General features: G+C 38.4%; 1 protein-coding gene and 1 pseudogene across 12 annotated transcripts in view; both read right to left on the bottom strand.

Annotated features, from left to right (window-relative positions):
* The window catches only part of LOC111529800, a 712,005-nt pseudogene that overhangs the window by 394,365 nt on the left and 292,812 nt on the right, over positions 1-24,828 (bottom strand). The gene's annotated exons all lie outside the window — the stretch shown is intronic.
* ZFAND4 (zinc finger AN1-type containing 4) overlaps positions 13,330-24,828 on the bottom strand; it is a 63,773-nt gene continuing 52,274 nt past the window's right edge. For 9 of the 11 annotated variants that reach the window (XM_026446768.1, XM_026446766.1, XM_026446770.1 and 6 more), the window contains 4 exons: positions 22,961-24,112; positions 21,888-21,942; positions 15,877-15,997; positions 13,330-14,313 (listed from right to left, as the gene is read on the bottom strand). In XM_026446768.1, coding sequence (XP_026302553.1) covers positions 14,178-14,313; positions 15,877-15,997; positions 21,888-21,942; positions 22,961-24,112 — 1,464 coding nt within the window. In that variant the 3' untranslated portion in view covers positions 13,330-14,177. Of the gene's footprint in view, positions 14,314-15,489; positions 15,998-21,887; positions 21,943-22,960; positions 24,113-24,828 lie in introns of those variants that run through there. The other 2 variants (XR_003306641.1, XM_026446771.1) reach the window with 2 other exon arrangements.

Below are 24,828 nucleotides of genomic sequence, written 5' to 3'. Positions count from 1 at the left end.
ATTTCCTTCCATTTCCTCACTTCCTTTGTGGCTTATTTAAATGTGACTTTCTCAGGTTGCCTTTGACCATTCTTTGTGAAACAGCACTCCTATCAATGTCACCTTCCCCTGCTTGGTTTTTGTTATTAGCACTTATTGCCATCTCTGGCAGTGATATTTATAGCAAATTAAGTATCTATTTGCTACCAGCCCCCTTCATATAACCCTTGCAATTAGGTCAGGCCCTATAACCAATGGCCTGCTGCAGTGATCTAGACCACATGTTGCAGTGGCGAAGTCACAGAGTGGACACAGCCTGAATCACTGAGTCATTGACTAGGTCAGCTGTCCTGGGAAGTTGCCTGGCTCAGTGAGTTTTCCATGGTGGAAAAATAAACTTTGTTGTGTTAAATCACTGAGCTTTTGGGATTCGTTTGTTACCGCAGCATAATGTATTATCTGATATGGTATAAATTATGTCCCTCCACCCCCAAAATTCGTTTGTTGAAGTCCTAACTTCCAGATCTCAGAATGTGACTGCATTTTGAGATAGGGTCCTTAAAGAGGAGATTAAAAAAGGAGATCAGAGTGGGCCCTAATCCAATATGACAGATGTCTTCAGAAGAAGAGGCAATTAGGTTGGGTGCAGTGGCTCATCCCTGTAATCCCAGCACTTTAAAGAGGCCAAGGTAGATGGATCACGAGGTCAAGAGTTCGAGACCAGCCTAACCAATATGATGAAACCCCATCTCTACCAAAAATACAAAAATTAGTCAGGCGTGGTGGAGTGCACCTGTAATCCCAGCTACTCAGGAGGCTGAAGCAGGAGAATCGGTTGAACCTGGGAGGCGGAGGTTGCAGTGAGTCAAGATAGCACCTTTGCCCTCCAGCCTGGGCGGCAGAGCAAGGCTCCATCTCAAAAACAAGAACCAACAACAACAACAACAAAACCGGAGATTAGGACGCAGACACACACAGAGGAAAAACAATGAGAGCACACAAGGAGAAGATGGTCATCTGCAAGGCAAGGAGGCTTCAGAAGAAACCAGCTCTTCTGACACCTTGATCTTGGAGTTACAGCCTCCAAAAATGTGAGTAAATTAATTTGTCCCTGAAGCCACTCAGTCTGTGATACTTTGTTACGGCAGCCCTACAAATGAATGCAGAATCCTAACACCATCTGGCATATTTGTTTTGTTTATTTCCTCTAGAATATAAGTGTGTGATGAAAGCAAAGATGTTTAGTTCCAACACTGTATCCACAGTACTTAATTGAGCCTGACACCTACCAGAGGCTCAATCAATATCTATTAAATGACTGAATACTGTATTTTAATGAAAAAGTTCAAAGAAAATCTTTCTGGGGCTGTAATCATTTTGCTAACTTTCTCCAATAAATTTTTAGACTCCTCTGCATTGAACTTTATTTTCATTTCTAATTTTGCTAGTTTGCTTTTCTTTCTTAAGGTAAGGTTGATGTGAATTTGGTTGAAATATTTCAGAACAACTGCAATTTTATTCATTTTCCAGTATTCACTTTTTTTCTAATTTCCATTTCCTCCTTTATTTTGGTTTTCTGACATCTTTTCTCGTTTTAGATTATAGTTTTTCTCTCTTGGTAACATGGACATTTCCATATTCAATCCTTTCTAGAACAAAGAATATAGCAGTATAAATATTTTGATAATGACAGCTTTGATGGTGCTCTCAACAACTTAATAGGTACTACTTTATTTATTTTATGTATTTTTTTTTTTTTGAGATGGAGCCTCGCTCTGTCACCCAGGATAGAGTGCAGTGGTGCAATCTCGGCTCACTGCAAGCTCCACCTCCCAGGTTCATGCCATTCTCCTGCCTCAGCCTCCCAAGTAGCTGGGACTACAGGCGCCCGCCACCACGCCTGGCTAATTTTTTGTATTTTTTAGTAGAGACAGGGTTTCACCATGTTAGTCAGAATGGTCTCCATCTCCTGACCTCGTGATCTGCCCGTCTCAGCCTCCCAAAGTGCTGGGATTACAGGCATGAGCCACCGCGCCTGGCCGGAAAAGAGTAACTTTATAATGGAGAGACCTGACAAACTCCTCAGCCAGGTAGTGAAGGTCAACATCAGCAGGCATAAATCATGTTGCTAGTGTGTTCACTTGATACCATTAGTGAGAATGACACTTCAGTAGTCTTCCTCTCAAAACCCACAACCCCAGTGTAACCATGAGAAAAACATTAGACACTGTCCATTGAGGCACATTCTACACAATACCTGACCAGTACTTCTCAACACTGTCAAGGTTATCGAAAAGAAGGAAAGTCTGAGAAACTGTCACAGCCAAGAGTACAGGGACATGCTGACAGATATCATGTGGTACCCTGCATGGGGTCCTGAAACAGAAAAGGAAAAGCTGAGGGAATCTGAAGAAAGCATGGACTTTAAATAATGTCTCATTATTGGTTCATTAATTGTAACAAGTATACCATAGTAACGTAAGATGTTCATGGGGGAGAGTGGGTGTGAGATGTATGGGAGCTCAACTATCTTTGCAAAGAGCGAGACTCCGTATCAAATAAATAAATAAATAAAAATAAAATAAAGTTACTCTTCCCCATTTCCAGACTGTACTCCTTGGAAGAAAGTCATTATGCATAGCCTACACCTAAGGCTTGAGGCGTTTCTCCTCCTCCTCCTCGAGAGTGGAGTATCTACAGAATTCTTCTGCGTGGAGAATATGGCCCTTCTCCCTTATTTATTAATCTATTTATTTATACCAGTATAGAATCGTGGATATTTATTTTATACTGAGTTATAAACCAATACTACTGTATTTTGTTGCTCAAATTGTTTTAGATTTAGCCATTGAGAATGCTTTCATTTGGTTCCTGTGTCCCCCTGGCATACCCCATCATTCTTGTAAGTTTTTGCTATCTTGGGGTTTTTTTTCAGTACTTCTTTACTTTTTGGCACTTTAAGACATATTTTTGGCCGGGCACGGTGGCTCATGCCTGTAATTCCAACACTTTAGGAGGCCAAGGCGGGCAGATCACCTGAGGTCAGGAGTTCAAGACCAGCTTGGCCAACATGTTGAAACCGTCTGTACTAAAAATACAAAAAAACTAGCCAGGCATGGTGGCAGATGCCTGAAACCCCAGCTACTCGGGAGGCTGAGGCAGGAGAATTGCTTCAACCCAGGAGGTGGAGGTTGTGGTGAGACGAGTTCACGCCATTACACTCCAGCCTGGGCAACAAGAGTGAGACTCCATCTCAAAAAAAAAAAAAAAAAAAATGTCTTGCCCCAGTTCCACAAGCAGGCATCTCTCCAAGGAGCCGTGTGCCCTCTTTAGAGAATGGTATTAGAAAGTAAGATATGGGCACTACCTGTGCTCATTGCTGCTAGGATATGGTTGTGTCTAGGTCCTCTCAGCTGACATCACAATGAAATATATTCATATAATAAAACGTGATTTACCAGTACAAAGAAATGAGCTAACAGTAAAAGATTAGCCTACTATTTGTCTGTATCTTTCTACTTCAGGTGTTTCTTACAGGCAGCAAGGTACCAGATTTTATTTTTTTAATCCTATCTGTAATTGTTTCTTTTTATCAAAGACTAAAGTCTATTAGTATTTATTCTATCCTTTATCAACCTTTTCTCCCCTTAAGGTCTTTGTTTTATAAGTAATTCTATTGATATTAGTTGTGGTAAAGTAGAACTGAGTATCATTAAATACTAAAGATATGATTATAATTTTAAAATACTATATAGACTAAAACCTCAACCTTATTCTTTTTTTTTTTTTTCTATTCTATGCATTTAATGTTTCATTTCTTTCTTGGGCAAATTGGATATGAGTTTTGGGGCTGATTTAGTGTTCCTACATTCTCTTCATTAGGATTTTGTTCTTTACATTTTCCTTCCATCTCAACAAACCTTAAATACTCTTTTGGAATCAAATCATCTTCTGTAGCAGATACTGTAGATCATTAGCTCAATCTTTTTTTCCAAACTTGGTCTCCCTTGATTGAAACTGCTATAATGGAAAGGCTACCCTTTTAACAGATTCTGATCAATGAAGTATAGGCTGAAGTCTCTCAGCAGGGCACCCATTCCTAAATAAACGGAATAAAGTTTGACTAGGAAAAAGTCCTTCAGAATATACAGTTGTCCCTTGACATCTGTCAGCAATTGGCTCCAGGATCCCCTACAGATACCAAAATCCACAGATGCTTAAGTCTCTTATATAAAATAGTATAGTATTTGCACATAACCTACAAACATCCTCCTGTATAATTTAAATCTTCTCTAGATTACGTATAATACCTCATACAGCATAAGTGCTATGTAAATAGTTGTTATACTATGTTGTTTAGGGAATAATGACAAGAAAAAAATTCTATACATGTTCAATACAGATGCAACTATCTATTTTTTCGAGTATTTTCAATCCTTGGTTAAATCCATGAACATGGAACCCATGGATACTGATATGATTTGGCTCTGTGTCCCCACCCAAATCTCATCTAGTGGTTCCCATAATTCCCATGTGTTGTTGGAGATATCTCATCTAGTAACTCCCATAATTCCCTGTTGGAGATATCTCATCTAGTAGCTCCCATAATTCCCTGTAGGAGATAACTGAATCATGGGGGCGGGTCTTTCCCTTGCTGTTCTCATGATAGTAAGTTTCACAAGATCTGATGGTTTAAAAATGGGAGTTTTGGCCAGGCGTGGTAGCTCACGCCTATAATCCCAGCACTTTGGGAGGCCAAGGTGGGCAGATCATTTGAGGTCAGGAGTTTGAGACCAGCCTGGCCAACATGGCAAAACCTGGTCTCTACTAAAAGTACAAAAAAGTTAGCCAGGCATGGTGGCGCATGCCTGTAGTCCCAGCTACTCAAGGGGCTGAGGCGGGAGAATCACTTGAATCTTGGAGGGGGAGGTTGCAGTGAGCTGAGATTGTGCCGCCGCACTCTAACCTGGGTGACAGAGTAAGACTCCATCTCAAAAATAATAATAATAAATGAATAAAAATGGGCATTTCCCTGCACAAACTCTTCTTCTCTTGTCTGCTGCCATATGAGAGGTGACTTTCACCTTCCATCATGATTGTGAGGCCTCCCCAACCACATTAAACTGTAAGTCCAATAAACCTCTTTCTTTTGTAAATTGCCCAGTCTTGGGTATGTCTTCATCAGCAGCGTGAAAACGGACTAATACAGATACGAAGGGCCGGCTATATATATTTTTTCTCCTAGGCCTCTCCCCCATCACCTCCCTTACCACTTTCCTAGCTAATTTTCATTACTCTTTCAGAAGTTTCAACTTCAAGAGTCCTGTACTAGGTCAGGTGTCTGTGTTGCATACTTGCATAGCTCCACATACTTCCCCTTTATAATATTTATCAAAATTGTAATTATATAATGACACACTTAGTTGTTTAAAGCCTGCCTATATTGCAATGTAAACTCCACCTGTCTAATTTACTACTATATTCCAAACACTAATTACAGTCCCGTGCACCTGGGAAGCACTCCATAAACATGTGAATGAATAAATTTGCAAAAGATTACCAAATAAAGCATAGTTACCAAGTATATATAAGTTAAGCAATACTTCCACTCTTATCCTTAGGCCCCAGCCATGCTAAATCGGTCATATTCTTACTTCCTTGCTAGGTACAAAATTCTCAAACATTTGAGAAAAGTCAACAGTACAAAAGGAAGAAATTATGACTGACAAAGAATTCAAGAGAATGAATTGGAAAAAATTCAATTAAAATAAAACATCCATTTCTAGGAATAAGGCTGAATAGGTTAATTGAGCCACTCCTCAAACTGAAAATGCTGGATAAAAAAATTTTAAAGTATATATGCTTAAAGAATCAAAGAACTGGGACAACTCTCAAGAATCACTGGGATAAAATCTAAGTGAAAGCATGCATCCAAAATGGTACACAGAGCACTGAAATCCTGTGTCCTATGTGCATGTGACAAACCAAATAGTGTGACTTTGATTCCCATGGCTTCCCAAAGCCAGGGAGACAGAAGTCAAAGCTCAATGTCACCTAAGGGAGACCCTCTTCTCCCCAAAACTGGGATCCCACTCTACCTCGCAACCCCCAAGTCTGCAAAAGAAGGGTACTTTGAGGCTGGTAGAGAGGGAACCTGAGGAGTGGAGGAGGATATGAGAAATTATAAACAAAAGCCAGTCCCCAGGGGACTAAATGGGGGAGGGAAAAGGGGGAAGAGAAAGGGAAGGAAGGGGGAAAGAGAAAGAAAGGAGGAGTTAGGTAAGAGTGTGTCCTTGTTCAGGGAAAACACATACTAGAAATACATACAGATGGATGGGCATGATGTCTGTATCTTACTCTCAAATGGTTCAGAAAAAGGCTAATGGTAATTGCTAAACATGTGTTGATAGAGTGCAAATATGGTGAAATATTAATAGTTGGGAACCAAGAAAGTTCTTTTTCTACACTTATAACTTTTCTATAAAGTTGAAAGTATTTCAAAATAAATTATAAGAATACTAAATTAAGACAAAAGTCAAATGATTATGTGAAAAATGTCTTCAAGAAGAATAATTCTCAATATATTAATTATATGATTAGTAGCCTTAATAGGGACAGTCTTAATCTGATGATAAGATCCAGGTATATTTTTCCTATGACATTAATAAACAAGAAAAGTAACGGGAAAACAAAAACCCATGAGCTTCACAAAAAAAAGAAATTAAAAAGCAAAATAAACTATGGCATAATTTTAGGTAAATGAAGGAATTTAAGGGGAATCAGTTTTATCTCTCTGTTTAGAAAATGAACCTTTGCCTATCACACGTTTAGTGATCTTGGATTACAGAAAAGATATACTCTCATACTAATTAGATCTTCAGTAAATATTTCCAAAAATGTAATATTTTCACTTTATTCGTGTCAGATTTTAAGTCAATTCTAAAAACAAGGCAGAAAAGGCTATAATTTAATAGAATGTAATATGCTTTAGGGCTAACAGATATTACTTAAAGTGGATAGACTTAGCACATTCTTTTTTTTCTTTTTTTTTTTTTTTTGTTTGAGATGGAGTCTTCTTATGATCTCAGCTCACTGCAACCTCCACCTCCTGGGTTCAAGCAATTCTCCTGCCTCAGCCTCCCAAGTAGCTGGGATTACAGGTGCACACCACCACGCCTGGCTAATTTTTTATATTTTTAGTAGAGATGGGGTTTCATCATGCTGGCCTTGAACTCCTGACCTTGTGATCCACCCACCTCGGCCTCCCAAAGTGCTGGGATTACAGGCGTGAGCCACCGCGCCTGGCTCTTTCTTTGTTTTTAGACAGAGTCCCGCTCTGTTGCCCAGGCTGGAGGGCAGTGGCATGAACTTGGCTCACTGCAATCTCTGCCTCCCGGGTTCCAGCGATTCTCCTGCCTCAGCCTCCTGAGTAGCTGGGATTACAGGCACCCACTATCACGCCTGGCTAATTTTTGTATTTCTAGTAGAGACGTTGTTTCACCACATTGGCCAGGCTGGTCTCGAACGCCTGACCTCAGGTGATCTACCTGCCTCTGCCTCCCAAAGTGCTGGGATTATGGGCGTGAGCCACCACACCCAGTCGAGACTTAGTACATTCTTGAAAACATTTTCATTCATTCAACAAATATTTATTGAGGGCTTAAGCACAATGCCTGGTGATAGCTTGGGAGCAAGGATGAATAGATGGGCAGGAGAGCAATTCCTGCTCTCATGGACTTGCCATCTTGTGCAACTCAAAGGCTCACACAATTAAACCTGTTGTGGATTTCCTTTCAGGGAAGGAAAATGGTTTCAAGAGGAAGGGCACTGACCTAGATAGGAATATATCCTGGCAGGCTTCCTTCAGGAAGTAATGATGGATTTGACATCTGAAAGAAGAGTGGGTGTTAACAAGAGAAAACAGGCTGGAAAAGCTAAAAGAAAGTGAATCTAGGCAAATCCCAGGAAACCTAGGGAAATAGTGCAAGATGAGGCTGGAGAAGTAAGAATGGGCTACACCGAAGAAGCCTTACTAGGAAGAGGAAAGTTTAAAGATTTGGCTCTGCCATAGACTGAATGTTTATGTCTTCCCAAAATTCACTGAATTCATTAGGGTGAAATCTAATTCCCAGTGTGATGGCATTTTGAGATGGGGCCTTAGGCAAGTGATTAGGTAATCACAGCAGAGCCTTCATTAATGGGATTAGAGCCCTTATAAAAGAGACCCAAGAGGGAGGCCCCTTGTGCCTTCTACCACGTGGACACAATGAAAATATGGTCACCTATGAAGAAGTAGGCCCTCACCAGACAACAGATCTGCTAGTGCCTTGATACTGGACTTCCCAATCTCCAGAACTGTAAGAAATACATTTCTGTAGTTTTTATAGCATTCTGTTATAGCAGGCCAAACAGAGTAACACAGGGTCTATCCTAAGAACAAAGGAAGTCACTCAAATATTTCAAACACCGATGTGCTCAAAGTTTTGTTTCTGTAAGCTCACTCTGGCTAAGTGTAGAAACAGGCTGTAAAGGGCATAGAAGTAATTCAGGGAGCCTAGTTAGGAACCTATTGCAATAGCTCAGCTAAAAGCTTGGTAACATGGACTAGTCTAACTGCAGTAGAGTAGGGAATTTGAAATAACTGACTTATGGACTGAATGTTATGTGTCCCCCCTCCCCCAAATTCCTATGTTGAGGCCTTAACCCATGTGTGGCTGTATTTGGAGTAAGAAAGTAATTAAGGCTAAAGAGGTCATGAGAGTAGAGCCCTAATCTAATAGGACTGATATCCTTGTAAGAAAGAACACTGAAGAGCTTGCTGTCTCCCCACTGCCCCCACCCTGCTGCACATCCTCTTCTAATTACACTGCCTTATTTAGAGAATGAGAGGGGAAAAAAGTCTGTACATGTTCAACATAGATGCAAATATACCCTTTTTTAACTGAAATATTTTTATCCCCAGTTGGTTGAATCTATGGATGTGGAACCCTTAGATATGGAGGACCAACTATATTTTGTTGTGGCAACCTGAGCAGATAAATACAGATTTTGGTACCAAAAAGTGTAGTATTTCTTAACAAATACCTAAAAATATGGAAGTGGCTTTGGAACTGGGTAATGGTGAGAGGCTGGAGTAGTTTTAACATGCATGCTAAAAAAAGATAGTCTATAGTGTCCTGAAGGACTGTTGATAGCTATGGTCCAACAGGTGATTGGATTAAAGGTAACTCTTACTAGGACTCAGAAAGAAAAGAGGAGAGCCAGAGAGAAAGTCTCCATATTCTTACAGAATATATATATCATCATCAACAGAATGTTCATGGGCATGATGGACTTTAAAGGCTCGATCTGGTGAAGTCTTAGGTAGAAACGTAGAACAGGTTAATAGAAACAAAGGAGATTCTTGTTATAAAATGGAAAGAACTTAGCTGAGTTGTGTTCTAGTGTTTTGTGGAAGGCGGAAATTGTGAGCAATGAAACTGGATCTAAATTTAGCTAAAGAGATTTCTAAGCAAAATATTGAAGGAGCAACTTGGTTTCTCTACCACTTAAAATGCAAGGAGATAACTGAAGGAATTTTAAGCAAAGAGAAACTAGAACTTGAAGATACAGAAAATTCTCAGCCTATCCACACTGCAAAGAAATGAGAAAGCTTGTTTTGAAGAGAACATTAAAGGTGTGGCTGAACAACCATTTGATAACATTAGTGTGGGTGTGAACCACAGATTTAATCAGCCACCTGAGCAGAAGCCAAGAATAGAGATGGGATTATACCAACAGAGATACTGCCAGCTGGGACTAAGGGGGACAGGAAAATCAGAATGGAATGAAAGAAAGCTGTAGGACTTCTCAGATTCTACAGAAACAGACAACAGAGCTATCTGGCTATGAGCATGAGCTATCCTTTTAAAAAGTGAAGAATGGCCCCAAAAGTGATTCAAATATTGTCCGTGAACCACAGCCTGCCACTGTCACCACAGGCCTAAGAGGCAGGGCTAATTCCTCCTCCATTTCAAAGGATGAGGCCTTTTCATTCATGGGAGGCCAGGATCCTACTGACCAGTGTCTCAGGGACAAGGCTGAGGCCCAGTGCCATAAGCCCAATGCCACCCAAGTGGGCCTGGAGAGCACTGCATCAAACCAAAAAGAATAATTCTACAGCCTTAAGAGCTAATGGGATTTGCCTTGCCAGGTTTGGGGACTTGCTTGGGACTTGTCATCCTTTTTTTCTTTCTTTTTTCTCCTTTCTGAGATGGAATGTCTTTCCTATGCCCATCTCATCATTGTGTTTTGGAAGAGCATATTGTCTGGTTTCACAGGTTCACAGCTGGAGAGGAATTTTGCCTCAGACTGAATGGTACCAAAAGTCTTGGCCATACCTGATTTATGCTATAATTAGGCTTTGGATTTTAGACTTTAGAGTTGATACTTAAACAAGTTAAGGCTTTTAGTGTTCTTGGGATAGAATGGAATATATCTACATGTGACAAGAACATAGATTTTGGCAGGCCACGGCCAGTATGTTATAGACTGAATGCATGTACTCCCCACTTCAAAATTCCCATTTTGAGGCCCTAACCCCCAGTGTGGCTACATTTGGATTAAGACAGCAATTAAGATTAAATTAGGTAATAAGGGTGGGGCCCTGATCTGACAAGACTAGTGTCCTTTTAAGAAGAGACACCAGACAGCACTCATGCTCTTCTCCCACCCACAACCCGCTTTGTGTGTACACACTGAAAAGGCCATGTGAGGACATAGCAAGAAGGCAGCTATCTGCAAGCCAGGAAGAGAGCCCTCACCAGAAACTGACCCTGTTGGACCTTGATCTTAGACTTCTAGCTTATAGAACTCTCAGAAAAATTTCTGTACGTTGTGGTATTTTGTTATGGCAGCCTGAACAGAGTAATACACTGATAAAAATTAGGAAGTATTGGGGTAATGTGTTGTTAAGCTAATTCCTCATTTTTAATAGTAGAGTAGAATAAAATAATGTCTAAAATATACTGGCTAGTGTTATGATGGTAACAACTAGAAAAACTAAAATTGATTATTGAAGAAATTGGAGGGGGGTGTCAATGATAAAATTTTACTTTTTAACCCTTAGTTTTACTAAAACCATATATATTAGTTTCATCAACCATTTCAAAAGTTTAACTTAATTTTCAAAGAAACTTAAAATATCATGCCTTCATTCCTTAAATTTCAGTCATTCTGTTTTACTTTTATAATTTTTGCTATATTAATCCTTGCCAATTTTAAACCGTTTTTAACCTAAATAAATTTATTTTACATTATTTTCAACTTAAACTGCTTATACTTATATTTTCCAATACATTAAACATATATAGTTATTACAAATGTTCACCCATGTAATACCTAAAATTATCTCACGTTCCAGGAGTGGTAGAAGGCTTACACTTTGAAAAACATGACTAGATACAAAATTTGATTATTTGTCTTGATGGCTTAAAAACGTTAAACAGGCTGGGCATGGTGGCTCACGCCTGTAATCCCAGCACTTCAGGAGGCCAAGGCAGGTGGATCACGGGGTCAAGAGATTGAGACCATCCTGGCCAACACGGTGAAACCCTGACTCTAATAAAAATACAAAAATTAGCTGGGCATGGTGGTACGTGCCTGTAGTCCTAGCTACTCGGAAGTCTGGAGCAGGAGAATCACTTGAACCAGAGGCAGAGGTTGCAGTGAGCCGAGATCACACCACTGCACTCCAGCCTGGTGACAGAGTGAGACTCTGTCTAAAAAAAAGAAAGAAAAACCTAATAACATATATGAGAAAATGAATTCCTGTCTTTTAAAAAATAATTCTCTCTACAAGTTACACGTACACTGATAGAATTTTAAGAACATCTGAGTATTTGGATTTTCCCATTTTAGAATGATTACATTAAACATAACCTGAAAATATTTCACATAGCCAAAAGTTAAAAATTTTAAACTTTTAGTGCTGTGAAACTAAATGCTGTTTTTAAAAAATCCAGAACTGAACTTCGTCATAAAAAATGGGCTTAGCTAAATAAAACAACATAAATGCCTTTTTAAAAAAATCATGGGCCAGGTGCAGAGGCTCACAGCTGTAATCCCAGCACTTTGGGAGGCCGAGGTAGGCAGATCACTTGAGGTTAGGAGTTCAAGACTGGCCTGGCTAACATGGTGAAACCCCATCTCTACTAAAAATACAAAAGTTAACTAGGCATGGTGGTGGGCACCTGTAATCCCAGCTACTCAGGAGGCTGTAGCAGGAGAATCGCATGAACCCAGGAGGTAGAGGTTGCAGTGAGCCGAGGTCATGCCACTGCACCCAGCCTGGGTGACAGAGCAAGACTCCATCTCAAAAAAAAAAAAAAAAAATGGTTAAAAAAAAATGTTTAACCAGTACCTCTATGCAACCCACTCCCCACTCTGCTAATTACTGGAAATGCAAAGACAGATACAATGTCTCTAAAATTTGGAATGTGTCTGTATAAGAATTTAAATAAATGCCCCTCAATATAATGATATAACTTGTTGAATTAAAATAGTTCAGCTCTCAGTTATTTAAAACTAGTAAAAAGACTTAACTTTCACCACAATCTTTAGTAAAACTTAGAATGAGACTTACTTCTACTTATAGTCTTGGTTTAAAAAGCATAGTACACTACATCAAGTATGCCCTAAGCATTCATATTTGTTTGCAGAATAAATATGCTATGGTCCACTTTTCAGCAGTCTATCTCTGTAATGCAGTTCTAATATTTTAAGTGTCTAAAACACATGATACGTGAGGAAATACTGAATTATTCATAACACAGATGAAAGTATTTTTCATCTACTTATATCCACCCTTCTTAAAAAGCATGCCTTCAACCCCCATTTGCATAGCTCCTCTGCTAACTTTTAGCCATTCCCTCTTATAAATTTACTGCCCTCTTTGTCTGAAGGCATCTGTCTCCATCAACATTTCATTTCTTACAGGAGCAGGGGCAGTGAGCTCTCCAGTTCATTCAACCTTAAGTGGAGGAAGAGGCCCCTCACAGCTCCTAAGTTAGCCTTCTGGTACTCTTAGGAGAGTTGCTACCCCAGGGCTGCAGAGTCTACCTGGGTTGGGTGCTAGTTGTTCACCAGGGTTCAGCATCAGTCTGAACTGAGCTTCTATACAGCAAGTGGCCTCCCAAATGCCTTAATGGTTTCTGGTTACACCTGGGGAACAGGATCCTTAATCCCCTAAAAGAATACTTTTATACTGATAGTTATTTTATCCACGTAAAATAAATCACTCATTTAATTAAATGATTTTATAAAAGAAAAATTATTTATAAAAGAAAAACTATTATAAATAAATAATAAAACTCATAATGAAATTGAATATTTATTTGAATTTCTCCTGGTAATAGCTCTCAACAAGTAAGAAAAATCAAGCTGTGAGATTTTGTTTTAAATGTAGCCATTTTTCAAAAGGTAAAAAGTTGGCTTCTATATTTAATGGCAAGTGGGACATCTTCTATTTTAAAATTAACATTCAAAAAGTAGTAAAATACACACTATCATGAACATTATGTGTTTTCTAGAATGGATACATGTCTGAATGCTAATCTGAATGTGGAAGAAATATATATCTGTTAAAAACCACACTGGAAAAATGTTCTTTTTTAAAAAAGTAGCTTGAAGTAAAAAGGAACTTGCTAAAAACCCAGTAAACTTTCATGTATGGGAATTATTAAAAATCTCCACCCATCCCACCTCTGAAAAAAAAAAAAAAAAAAGCAGCAGCAGAAAAGAAAGAAAAAGAAAAAAAACCATATGGTCAATTTGAGTAGAGCTATTCATTACATGACTGCTCATTCTGTACAATGTGGAAGGCTGGTTATTTAGGAAATATTTCGTTTCCTCAAGTGCATCTTTTGAAGATTTGTCTAGTAAAACTGCAATATCATATATAAAACACTTAACACAAGACATGCAATAACAAAGCTAAATCATTCCACTGTAAAGTTTTTAAAACTACTTTTAAAACTTTTGTTTCACCAAGAAATAAAGATGTAAAATACAGTAGAATTCTTGTTCTCCAACAGTATGCATTGTATGCTTTTGTTATTTGGCAAATCTTTTAGAGTCGAACAAAAATAATAGTCTAAACAATATTTCTTCGGTCATTATAATACGATTCCCAGGCAGAACAGTAAGATGTAGAGGAAGAGTTAGATTTTTGGAAGTTTTGGTGCATTAACCACAGGATTTGCCTCGTGCAAGTATCTCCTCCCTGCACTCTTGTAATCATAGGTACAGCCATGAGTTTCTGCATAACGATGAGATGCACAGAAGTTGTTTCCACATCTAAAGCACAAAAAAAGTTTACGTGAATAGTTGTATTTCTATTAAAGGGTCATCTCTCTGGGAGAGAGGAGCTTGACTTCAGGTAGTCCAACAGGGGCCCTTTGGTTCTTTTTAGCAATTTCACTGCTGACATGTCCCTTTCATTTGTAAACAAACATAAATACCCCAAAAAAAGAACAAGTTAATTGTCTATGAATATGACAATTTATGATAAAGAAGTCATTATAGAATGAAACAGGGTAGGTCAGGTGCGGTGGCTCATGCCTGTAATCCCAGCATTTTGGAAGGCCGAGGCGGGTGGATCTCGAGGCCATCCTGACCAATATGGTGAAAACCCATCTCTACTAAAAATACAAAAATTAGCTGGGCGTGCTGGCATGCACCTGTAGTCCAGCTACTTGGAAGGCTGAGGCAAGAGAATCGCTTGCACCCAGGAGGTGGAGGTTGCAGTAAGCCAAGATCATGCCACTGCACTCCAGCCTGGTGACAGAGCAAGACTCAGTCTCAAAAAGAAGAAGAAGAAGAAAAAAAGAATGAAACAGGGTGTACAGGGTGTAGAACTCTATCAGTAGTAAAACTGCAAAAAGCCGATAAATATGCCCATCATTTCTCTTATACCTAGTAAACCTCAAAGAATTCTGAATTTCTGAGAAATTCAGTCTCATGATAAAATTAAAATAGTAAAATCTAACTATGCCATGAAAGAATTTTTAAGAATATCTCTAGTAGCAAGATATGTTGTTTTCATTTGAACAGAATACACTCTAAAAAGCAGGGATTGGGCTGAGTGTGGTGGCAGCTCACACCTGAAATTCCAGCACTTTGGGAGGCCAAGGTGAGAAGATCAGTTGAGGCCAGGAGTTTGAGACCAGCCTAGGCAATATAGTGAGATCTGTCTCTATAAAACATTTAAAAACTTAACCAGGCATAATGGCACATGCCTATAGTCCTAGCTATTAGGGAGGCTGAGGCAGGGGGATCGCTTGAGCCCAAGACATCAAGGCTCCAGTGAGCTATGATCGCAGTACTGAAAAAAAAAAAAGGCCGCAGCAGCAGTTATTTTCAAGCCTAGCCTCAATCTAAGGGCTGACATCCAAGATAATATGACATATCATCCTTGGAGGATATCCATCAATACTAATGAAATAAATAATTACGGAAAGAAAAATTTCATAATTTTGGAAATATATTATTCATCTATTTTATATTAACTTTTAATTTTTTTGTTAAATTTTTAATAGAATATTCAGGGAGGGGTTCTTCCAAGGTGCTGTTCAAACAAAATCCAAGCAGGCTCACAATAAGACAAAAAAGGTACACTCTCAGATTAGTTTAAACCTCCTAACTTAAAGGACAAGGAAGGATCTGTTTTTATCTTTTGGAAACCCATGAGCTATCTACTTGTTCTTTACTTCAGCCAATCAGAAGTTCAACTGAACACAGCTATTTGAACATCATCTTAATGATGTTATAAATAGGCAATTTAAATATTTTATTTTGCATAATCCCCAAGCTGGGTTATCACAGAGAAAGCATCTCAGCTTCTCCAGCTGGCCAACCTGCCTGCATTCGTAGCTACTAGCCAGTCCTGTTTTCTTTCCACAAAGAAAACAATGATTTGTTTTTTTCTTCTTTGTCTGAAGAGGGGCTTTCACAGGTGGGAAGTGATGAGTAGTACATTCTCCTGTTTAGAGAAAGGACACCTTGATTAATACAGGCATAAAATCCTAAACATGAAACTATTAAGCAAAACACAAAACATAGTCCTATCAAAGTAAATATCTATGCCATAAAAATTAATTTGTGCTATTTTTATATCTAAAATTATTTCTAAAATCTACAGGTCAAGTTGCAGTGGAACTATTTTTTTTTAAGATGTGGTAGTTTCCACTGATTAGCACTTATATTTTTAGAACTTTTTATACACACCACTTTTCTGATTATTTCTAATGGTAATCAGTTTATATAAAGTATAATTTTTTACGAATTTTGACAGAGAACTCTATCAGTAGTAAAACTACTACTGATTTTGACGGAGAATAAAGAAAAATGTCTGCTTCAAAATCATATTTGATGAAACCTCTGAGAACATGATTGCAATACAAATATTCTGTTTGTTCACACCAAAAAGGAGTACCAGAGTATCATGAAACATGCCTTTTAGTCCTATTACACCACAGACAGTAAGTTCATCAAACCACGAGCAAGTCATTTATTCTTTCAAAACTTCAATATGTTTATTTTTAACATAATAGAACATGTATTTTTCTCTCTAGATTAATAAGCACTTTAAGGTCAGTTCAGTCCACATATGTAAAAAGCACTCTGAAAGTTTTAGGCATGTTATAATTACATAAAATGTCATATTAATAATGGTAACTAACACAGTACACAGATCAATTTCACAGTACTACTAGTTTTCCAAAAATATTTACTGAATTCTGTACTACTGTATCAACTTGAGTTTTTACCTTAAAAATAAGAGCACATCTGTTATTACATAAGAAAGAATTAAATCTGTTTTTTGTTTTTTGTTTTTTTTTTGGGACAGTTTCGCTCTGTTGCCCAGGCTGGAGTGCAGTAGCATGATCTCGGCTCACTGCAAGCTCCGCCTCCCAGGTTCAAGTGATTCTTCTGCCTCAGCCTCCCGAGTAGCTGGGACTACAGGCATGCGCCACCATGCCCAGCTAATTTTTTTGTATTTTTAGTAGAGATGGGGTTTCACCATCTTGGTCAGTCTGTTCTGCTCTTGAACTCCTGACCTCATGATCCGACCATCTCGGCCCCCCAGAGTGCTGGGATTACAGGTGTGAGCCACTGTGCCAGGCCAAATCAATTTCTTTAATTACTAAGTGAAATGTCTTTTAGAACTGATCAAAATGCCAACAAACCCCAGTCATAAGCAGAGAGACTCAAAGTTCCTGCCCATAGTTGATAAAGTAACAGTATAAGTACACATGCGCTTGGTGTCACTCAAAGGCTAAGAAGCAAGAGGCAAAGAAAAAATGCAAGAACAAGTGGAAGGAGTGAGGAAAAACTGGTAGTGTCAATAGTGCTGGGACCTTTTCTCCACTACTGAAAAAGGTTTGGGGGGCCTAAGCTTGGTATTTATTTGGCAGCTAAAAGTCTGAAATTTCTTAAAGGTTCAAAAAATCGGATTTACAATTAATTGGTTCTATGTCTTTTGTCACAACAGAGATTAGGTAATTTGTACACAAGCCCAGGAAAATTAAATCTTCTTTATTACCAGTCTAAAATACATTCCCAGATCTTGCCAAAACTAGAAACAAAATTTGAAACAACTGGAATGACTCCTAATAGTGCCTGGGTACCAACTCAGTTAATAAACATTTTCTTTCTCAAGTGCACTTAGAGATACCAAGAACATCTCACAAAGGTGATGGTGTAATTCCATTATTTAAAATATTTGTAAAAAGATATTTACTTGCACTTGCACAGGACACCAAAGAAAGGCATATATTACATGATGCCCAATGGAAGTTTATCTACTCGAAACTATCTTTAAAATTCAGGCTTAGGATATTCTTCCTTAAACAATGGTGAAGAATCTCTGATAATAATTTAATTCACTGTAGTCACATTTTCATTTTTTTTCTTTTCTTAGGGGATGCTTAACTCAGTATTCTCCACACTTTTTTTCATTCAAGAACTCTTGTGAGGCCGGGCACAGTGGCTCACACCTGTAATCCTAGCACTTTGGGAGGCCAAGGTTGGCAAATCACCTGAGGTCAGGAGTTCGAGACCAGTCAGGCCAACATGGTAAAACCCCGTCTCTACTAAAAATACAAAAGTTAGCTGGGCATGGTAGTACGTGTCTGTAGTCCCAGCTACTCAGGAGGCTGAGGCAGAAGAATCGTTTCAACCCGTGAGGAAGAGTTGCAGTGAGCTGAGATCATGCCACTGCACTTTAGCCTAACCAGGCAACAGAGCGAGACTCTGCCAAAAAAAAAAAAAAAAAAAAAACCCTTGTGAATGTGTAGAGACAGAGAATACATTAGTGACAGTAATGAGGCAGCACAAAAATATAAGTACAGTACTCTATGAGAGCAGCTTCCATACATCCTTCTACCATTCAGAGAAAACTATTAGTCAACTACTGTGTGCTAGGAACCATCACTAAACATATTGATTCCCCACTATAAACAGGAAAAATATAAATTCCTTGGACTGGCATTTAAGGTATTATTATGTCCAATATAATGCCTTTCTAACTATCCAGAGACACCGTAATTTACCATGCCAAACCCACCCTGAAGGATGTACCAAGTCCTTCTACATCTGCAATCTCTTCTAAAATAAACTCTACCTGTCAACCCAGTAGCATTTGACTTGTCCTGTAAGACATCATCAATTATCAACTCCTCTCTGACGCCTTCTCTCAAACATGTACTGAACAGATGAATAAAGAAAAAAATCCATAAAATCATATTGATGGGAAGAGTTGCTTTTCAGAACAAGATGAAAGGTACTTGAGGTAATGCACTTGTTTGCCATTTCCTAGTCTCATATTTGATCTAACATCTAACAGAATCTACAAAAACTGACCCAACAGAAAGGCAGCAAAAAGTAATAAATTAGTGTTTCAGACGCAAGGTTGGTAGTCATCTGCCTAAAATCAATGGCTAAAACTACAATAATTGATACAGTTTCTAAGGGAAACCTTATAGTGAAAAGAACAGAGGACCAATGGAGGAATCTAGGCAGTCAATTAAATGAAACTTGCATCAAAATGTATACAGACTCTTCTAGATAATTCAGAATGATAGTTATTATGGTGAGAGAAAATGGAAGCAAGTTACACAGCTCTACTGCAGCTAGCAGCTGATACTTCAAACCTAAATGAAATCAAACAAAAAGAGCATGTATCTGGTGACAAGCAGAGGGCTGGTTAAAAAAAAAAAAAAGGACAGAAGAAAACTGAGGTTAAAAAAAGATTAAAACAAAAGAAAGAATTTATAACAATGTGATAGCCTAGAATAACAAAAAAAAAAAAAGAAAACTATTTCAAGAATGAAGGACACAAAAATCAAGCAAGATAAAGATACGGAGGCATCCAATGGATTTGAAATTATGGAGATCGTCAGTGACCACAGCAATAGCAGTTTCAGAAGAGTAGCAAGCGAGACGTGAACCAGCACTGAAGACTGAACTACAGCTGAGTGAGTAGGGATGGGTGTAATGCAAATTTCCAAGAAGATTAGCCGTGTGTTAGGGCAGGACAGAGTTATGTGTCAAGGAAAAACAACAACTATAACATTAAAAGTCAATAAATTACAGTAATGAAAACAATGTGATACTGGCATAAAATAGACACATAAACCAATGAGTAGAGTTCAGAAACAAATCCTCATATACATGATCAAATGACTTTCAATATGGGTGCCAAGACCATTCAACGAAGAAGGACAGTGTTTCAACAAAAGTTAGTAGGAAAATGGGATGTTCACATGCAAAAGAATGAAGTGGAACCCTTACCTTACACTCTATATAACAATTAACTCAAAATGGATCAAAGTCCTAAACATAAGACCTAAAACTATAAAACTTCTAGAAGAAAAGATAGGGGAAAAGCTTCATGATACTGGATTTGGTGGTGATTTCTTGGATATGACACCAAAGGCACAGGTAACAAAAGGAGAAAATAAACAAACTGGATTTCCTAATGTGTCAGGCATTCTGGACTTTCCAGTGATGCCACTGAGATGGCACCTGTCAAAAAAGCAGTGTTTCCATTTCTAGATTGTGGATCTTCAGATAAATTCTGCCATTTTTACTGCACTTCCTGAAAGTCAGGGTCGGCTTGTGAAAAGTTGTTAAACAACATGCTAAATGTGAAATGTCAACCCTCACTCTAAACTTCCCCTGTTCAGAACATCAGATATTTCATTGGGTTTTATAGTGGCTTTCTGATTTTTGGTATTCCACTGAAGAAGGGAGTTTGAAAGTTGTTGTATACTGTTAACGACTGTCCACATCCTGCCTGAAATACCATGATTGTTTATGGAAAGTATCTTTAATAAAGCTGGATACAGTTTGGGTTGGCGGGGGGAAACTTGAAAAGACATTTCTCCAAAGAAGATCTACAAACGACCAATAAGCACATGAAACTACTCATTAGGAAATCAACTTCACTAATTAGGGAATCAATAATCAGTAACACTAATCATCACAGATATGCAAATCAAAACCACAGTGACATCACCTCACACCCATTAGGATGGCTACTAGCAAAAAAATAGGAAAATAACAAGTGTTGCCAAGGATGTGGAGAAACTGGAATCCTTTTGCACTGTTGATGGAATGAAACATGGTACAGCAACTGTGGAAAACAATATGATGGTTCCTCAAAAAATTAAAAATAGAAATATCGTCTGATCCCACAATTTCATTCTGGGTATATATTCTAAATAATTGAAATATACACACACATGCACAATAGAGTATCAGCCCCCAAAAGAAAAAAATTTCTGATATGTACTACTACATGGGTAAATCTTGAGAACATTCTGATAAGTGAAATAAGCCAGTCATAAAAAGACAAATACTGTATGATTCCACTTACATGAGGTACTTAGAGTACCTAAAAATCATTGAATTACGAAATGAAATGGTGGTTGCCAAGGTGGTGGGAGGGGGAAAAGTGTTTCAGTTTGAAAAGTGTTCTGGAGAAAGATGGTGGTGATGGATCCCCAACAATGTGAAAGTCACTGAACTTTATATTTAAAAATGGTTATGACAGTAAAATTTATGTTATGTTTATTTTACCACAGTACAAAAGAATTGAAAAAATATGCAAATAGACTATGACTTTATAATCTTGGGCCTTACATAGGAATGAAAAACAAACCCTAAATGTCTTCAATAAAAACATAAAACTCACATGACAACCATAACAAATATCTTTTAAAACCTTGGGGCTACAAAGGTGGCACATCTTTGGTAACAAGTTTCCCATCCCTGGTCTGGGTATTAAAACATTTAAAAAGATGGATTCCTTCCTCCTTGAAAATAAGGACCAGCCGGTGCATCTTTAATGTTTTTCTATATTGGTAGAAAGAAGTGCTAATGTTATAGTCACTTCTACTAGTATGCCGTGGAAAGGGCTGGCCCTAGAGACGGTCCCTTTCTTTTATCCAGAAATGACCAGAGCATCAAAAAGAGATTCTTACCACCACCTCTGATATTTGGCCATGATGTTGAAAGACATCTTTCTAGGGTAATTCTTCAAAACCCACATGGCTCTAGAGTGGCCAGTAACTAAGGTGGTTGGGAATTACATGTTCATTCTTCAATAATCTTGTGGGTTTTTTTGACATAGATGACACCTCTTCCAAGACAAGATATTTCCATTTCAATTTTTGTTTTGTTCTTTATATGTGTCCTACAGTCCGTTCTCGTAATTATTTTCTTAAATGGAAAAAACATTTAGGGAGAGAATTTACTCTTTACATGCCACAGAGAAGATTCTTCCCATTTCTCTTTGAAAATTCAACCGGATGCATAATTATGTAATTATCAGCCTTATATTGTTTTCAAAATTATCTGTAGCTTACCTACGCTTTTCCCTGTTGCTGCATTATTTCCATTCATTCCAACACCATGGGTAGACTACAATTAAAACACAAAACATCTATAGAGGTCAGTCAATGAAGAATAGAAATGATCAACAAACATGAAATACTTGTATTTTATCACTAACATGCTGTTGGGCTTTCATTTTAAATTATTTAATCCAATTTTTGTTTAATTAAATTAACTCGGAACCTGATTCCACATCTAGCAATATCATGCTTATTATTTATCTTTAAGAGGGTAAAATTTGCTGGGTGTGGTGACTCATGCCTGTAATCCCAGCACTTTGGGAGGCTGAGGTAAGAGGATCACTTGAGCCTAGGACATTGCAGCTGCAGTGAGCTATGATCGTACCACTGTGTTCCAGGAGTTTGAGAGCAGCCTGGACAACATGGTGAAACCCCATCTCTACAAAGAATATAAAAGTTAATCAGGCATGGTGGCATACGCCTGTAGTCTCAGTGACTCGAGAGACTGAGGTGGGAGGATTGCTTGAGCCCGGGAGGTCAAGGCTGCAGTGAACCATGATTATGCCAATGTGCTCCAGCCTGGGTGACAGAATGAGACCGTGTCTCAAAAAAAAAAAAAAAAGGGGGAGAGAGAGAGAGTAAAAATTGATGACTCAAATAAAAAGTTCTTACTTGGGATGGAAAAAAAAATTAAAAAGATTTAGCATTTAAAAACACATATTTTTAATACGTATTTAAAAATACCGGTGTATTGGCATGTCCCTATATTCCCAGCTACTCAGGAGGCTAAGGCAGGAGGATTGCTTGAGCCCAGGAGTTCGAGGAGTTCAACATATACATACATATCTGATAAACTGTTTACATTAATTTATGTTCAAATTACTATTCACATTTCAGGACTAAAACAGCATGCAAAATTCAACCATCAAGAAGATTTTATACAAACTAAAGAAACATTATCAGATAAACTTATGAAAAAAATCTAATTTTAGCCTTCCTTATTTATGTAAACAAAAACCAAACGTTAAGTAAGTTGGATCACTACAAGGATAACTACTAGAGCATGTTGAAAGGAAAATACTGACCAAAAAAACTTCTGGATGTTCTAACTGGGGAGAACTTTTCCTAAGGTTTTCTTCCTGAAAATGCTGGAGGTTTGTAGACAGCCCAATTCCAGAGGTCTGAAGCCTGCCTGCCCCACGTGTGCTCTGTAATCTATCTCTGCTTGTGCTCCGGGCCAGTGAAGCAAGAAAACTGATATTATTTACACAATCAATAGGCTCTTTGGAAGCCTTGTTAGCCATTTCTGTGATATCTCGAGCCTCAACTTTGGAAATAACATCAGATCTTTTCCCAGGTGAATCAACTTTAACACCCTGAAAGCGAGGAGTCCTAGAGGAAGAACAATCAGTTATGTTTTGAACATCCAGTGACCGAGAAGAAGGCTGTAGTTTCCCAAATTCAAAACATTTGGACTGTCTCTGTGGTTTCACCAGAGAATTATGTAGCAACATTGGTGCAGAACAGCGAAGAGGTGACAAGAGTCTATTCTTGTGAGGACTTAATTCCCGGTAGTTAAGAACTGAAGTCTCTACTGATTCCCCACTCAGCACTCCCGCAACATGCTTAAGATGCTGCTCTGGAGCTTTCAACCCTTTGTCAGCATTAGTGAGTAACAACTCCGGATTCACTTTGCATGCATCTTCTAAGCCGCTGCTCTGCTCATCAGCATTTCCATCTGCAAATGAAGCCAGTGAGCCCACTTCAGGTAGAAGTGATTCTTCGATTACACATTCTTCTGAAGGTAAGACAGTGTCCTCATTACTAGATGGCAAGTTTCCTAAAAAATGTTTTCTCTGCGTAGGCAGGGATGATCCAAGATGGAGAACAGAGTCAGCAAGCTCCTGGTCATTTCCCAACTCCAAATGGGGTATCTGAGGAGGTAGTTTGACGTTGCTACTGAAGTGAGACAGTGTGTTATTCTCCCAGCTATTATTTTCCTTAAGAAATTCACCAGTGATAGAAGATATGGATCTCTCAGCAGGGAGTTGAGTTGCCAAACTTGAAATTCCATTCCTAGAGATTTCGGGCAGATATGCATTCCCAAAAGCAGGTAAACAAGATTGACCAATGTTGGGGAGGACCCTTAACAATCGGTGGCGAGATGGTGCAGTGGAACCACTAGAAGGTCGAGGAGCTATAGGTGGGTGAGGTTTTATCTTGACAGCTTTCTTAGGCTAAAAGGAATGAATATACAGTTTCTTTACACAGTCATTTTCTCTGCCCATTAACAAAAATTAGTGAAGGAAGAAAACGTTACTTACCATAACATACTGGCACTTTTACTATCTCAATTTAAAATGTTTAAGAAGAGTAAAATCTTAAGATTATGATAGGGAAGATGCTATTTTCCTTCACTGAGTATACTTTTCCAGTAATATTAAAGAAAAATAATTTTGTTCTATTTTGCTTACTACTGTTTCTCAGAGTTTTACTATAAAGAAAATGAACTGATTATATTAGATATGACATTGCTGACCTATTTTAGATCTCCAACAATTTTTCCTACTATGTTTCATTGGATTGGTATACAGAAAAAAAGTTATCAACCCTAAAAAAAAAAAAAAAAAGAAAAAGAAAGAAAGAGTTAAAAGGCCTAAACTGCTATCCTTGAAAAGACTTGCTGGCAACACTGGCCTCTGGCTGGCTTCTGGGAACATCTATTTCAGGAGGGTTCCCATGAACCTAACTGATAAGAGTGGCTCATTGTGCCAAACTATTTATGCAATAATACAGTTCATGCTGAACACTTGCTTTCCTTCTGGGAGTCTGAACTGCAAACGCTAGGCAGAGGGTGCCTACATGAAAAGGCCCAGTAAAATCCCTGGGCACAGAGTCTCTAATGAGCCTCCCTGGTAAACAACATTTCACATATGTTGTCACGACTCATTGA

Source organism: Piliocolobus tephrosceles, chromosome 9, assembly GCF_002776525.5.
Source record: "Piliocolobus tephrosceles isolate RC106 chromosome 9, ASM277652v3, whole genome shotgun sequence".
NCBI classification, from domain to species: domain Eukaryota; kingdom Metazoa; phylum Chordata; class Mammalia; order Primates; family Cercopithecidae; genus Piliocolobus; species Piliocolobus tephrosceles.
This window is presented reverse-complemented; position numbering and strand designations above follow the sequence as displayed.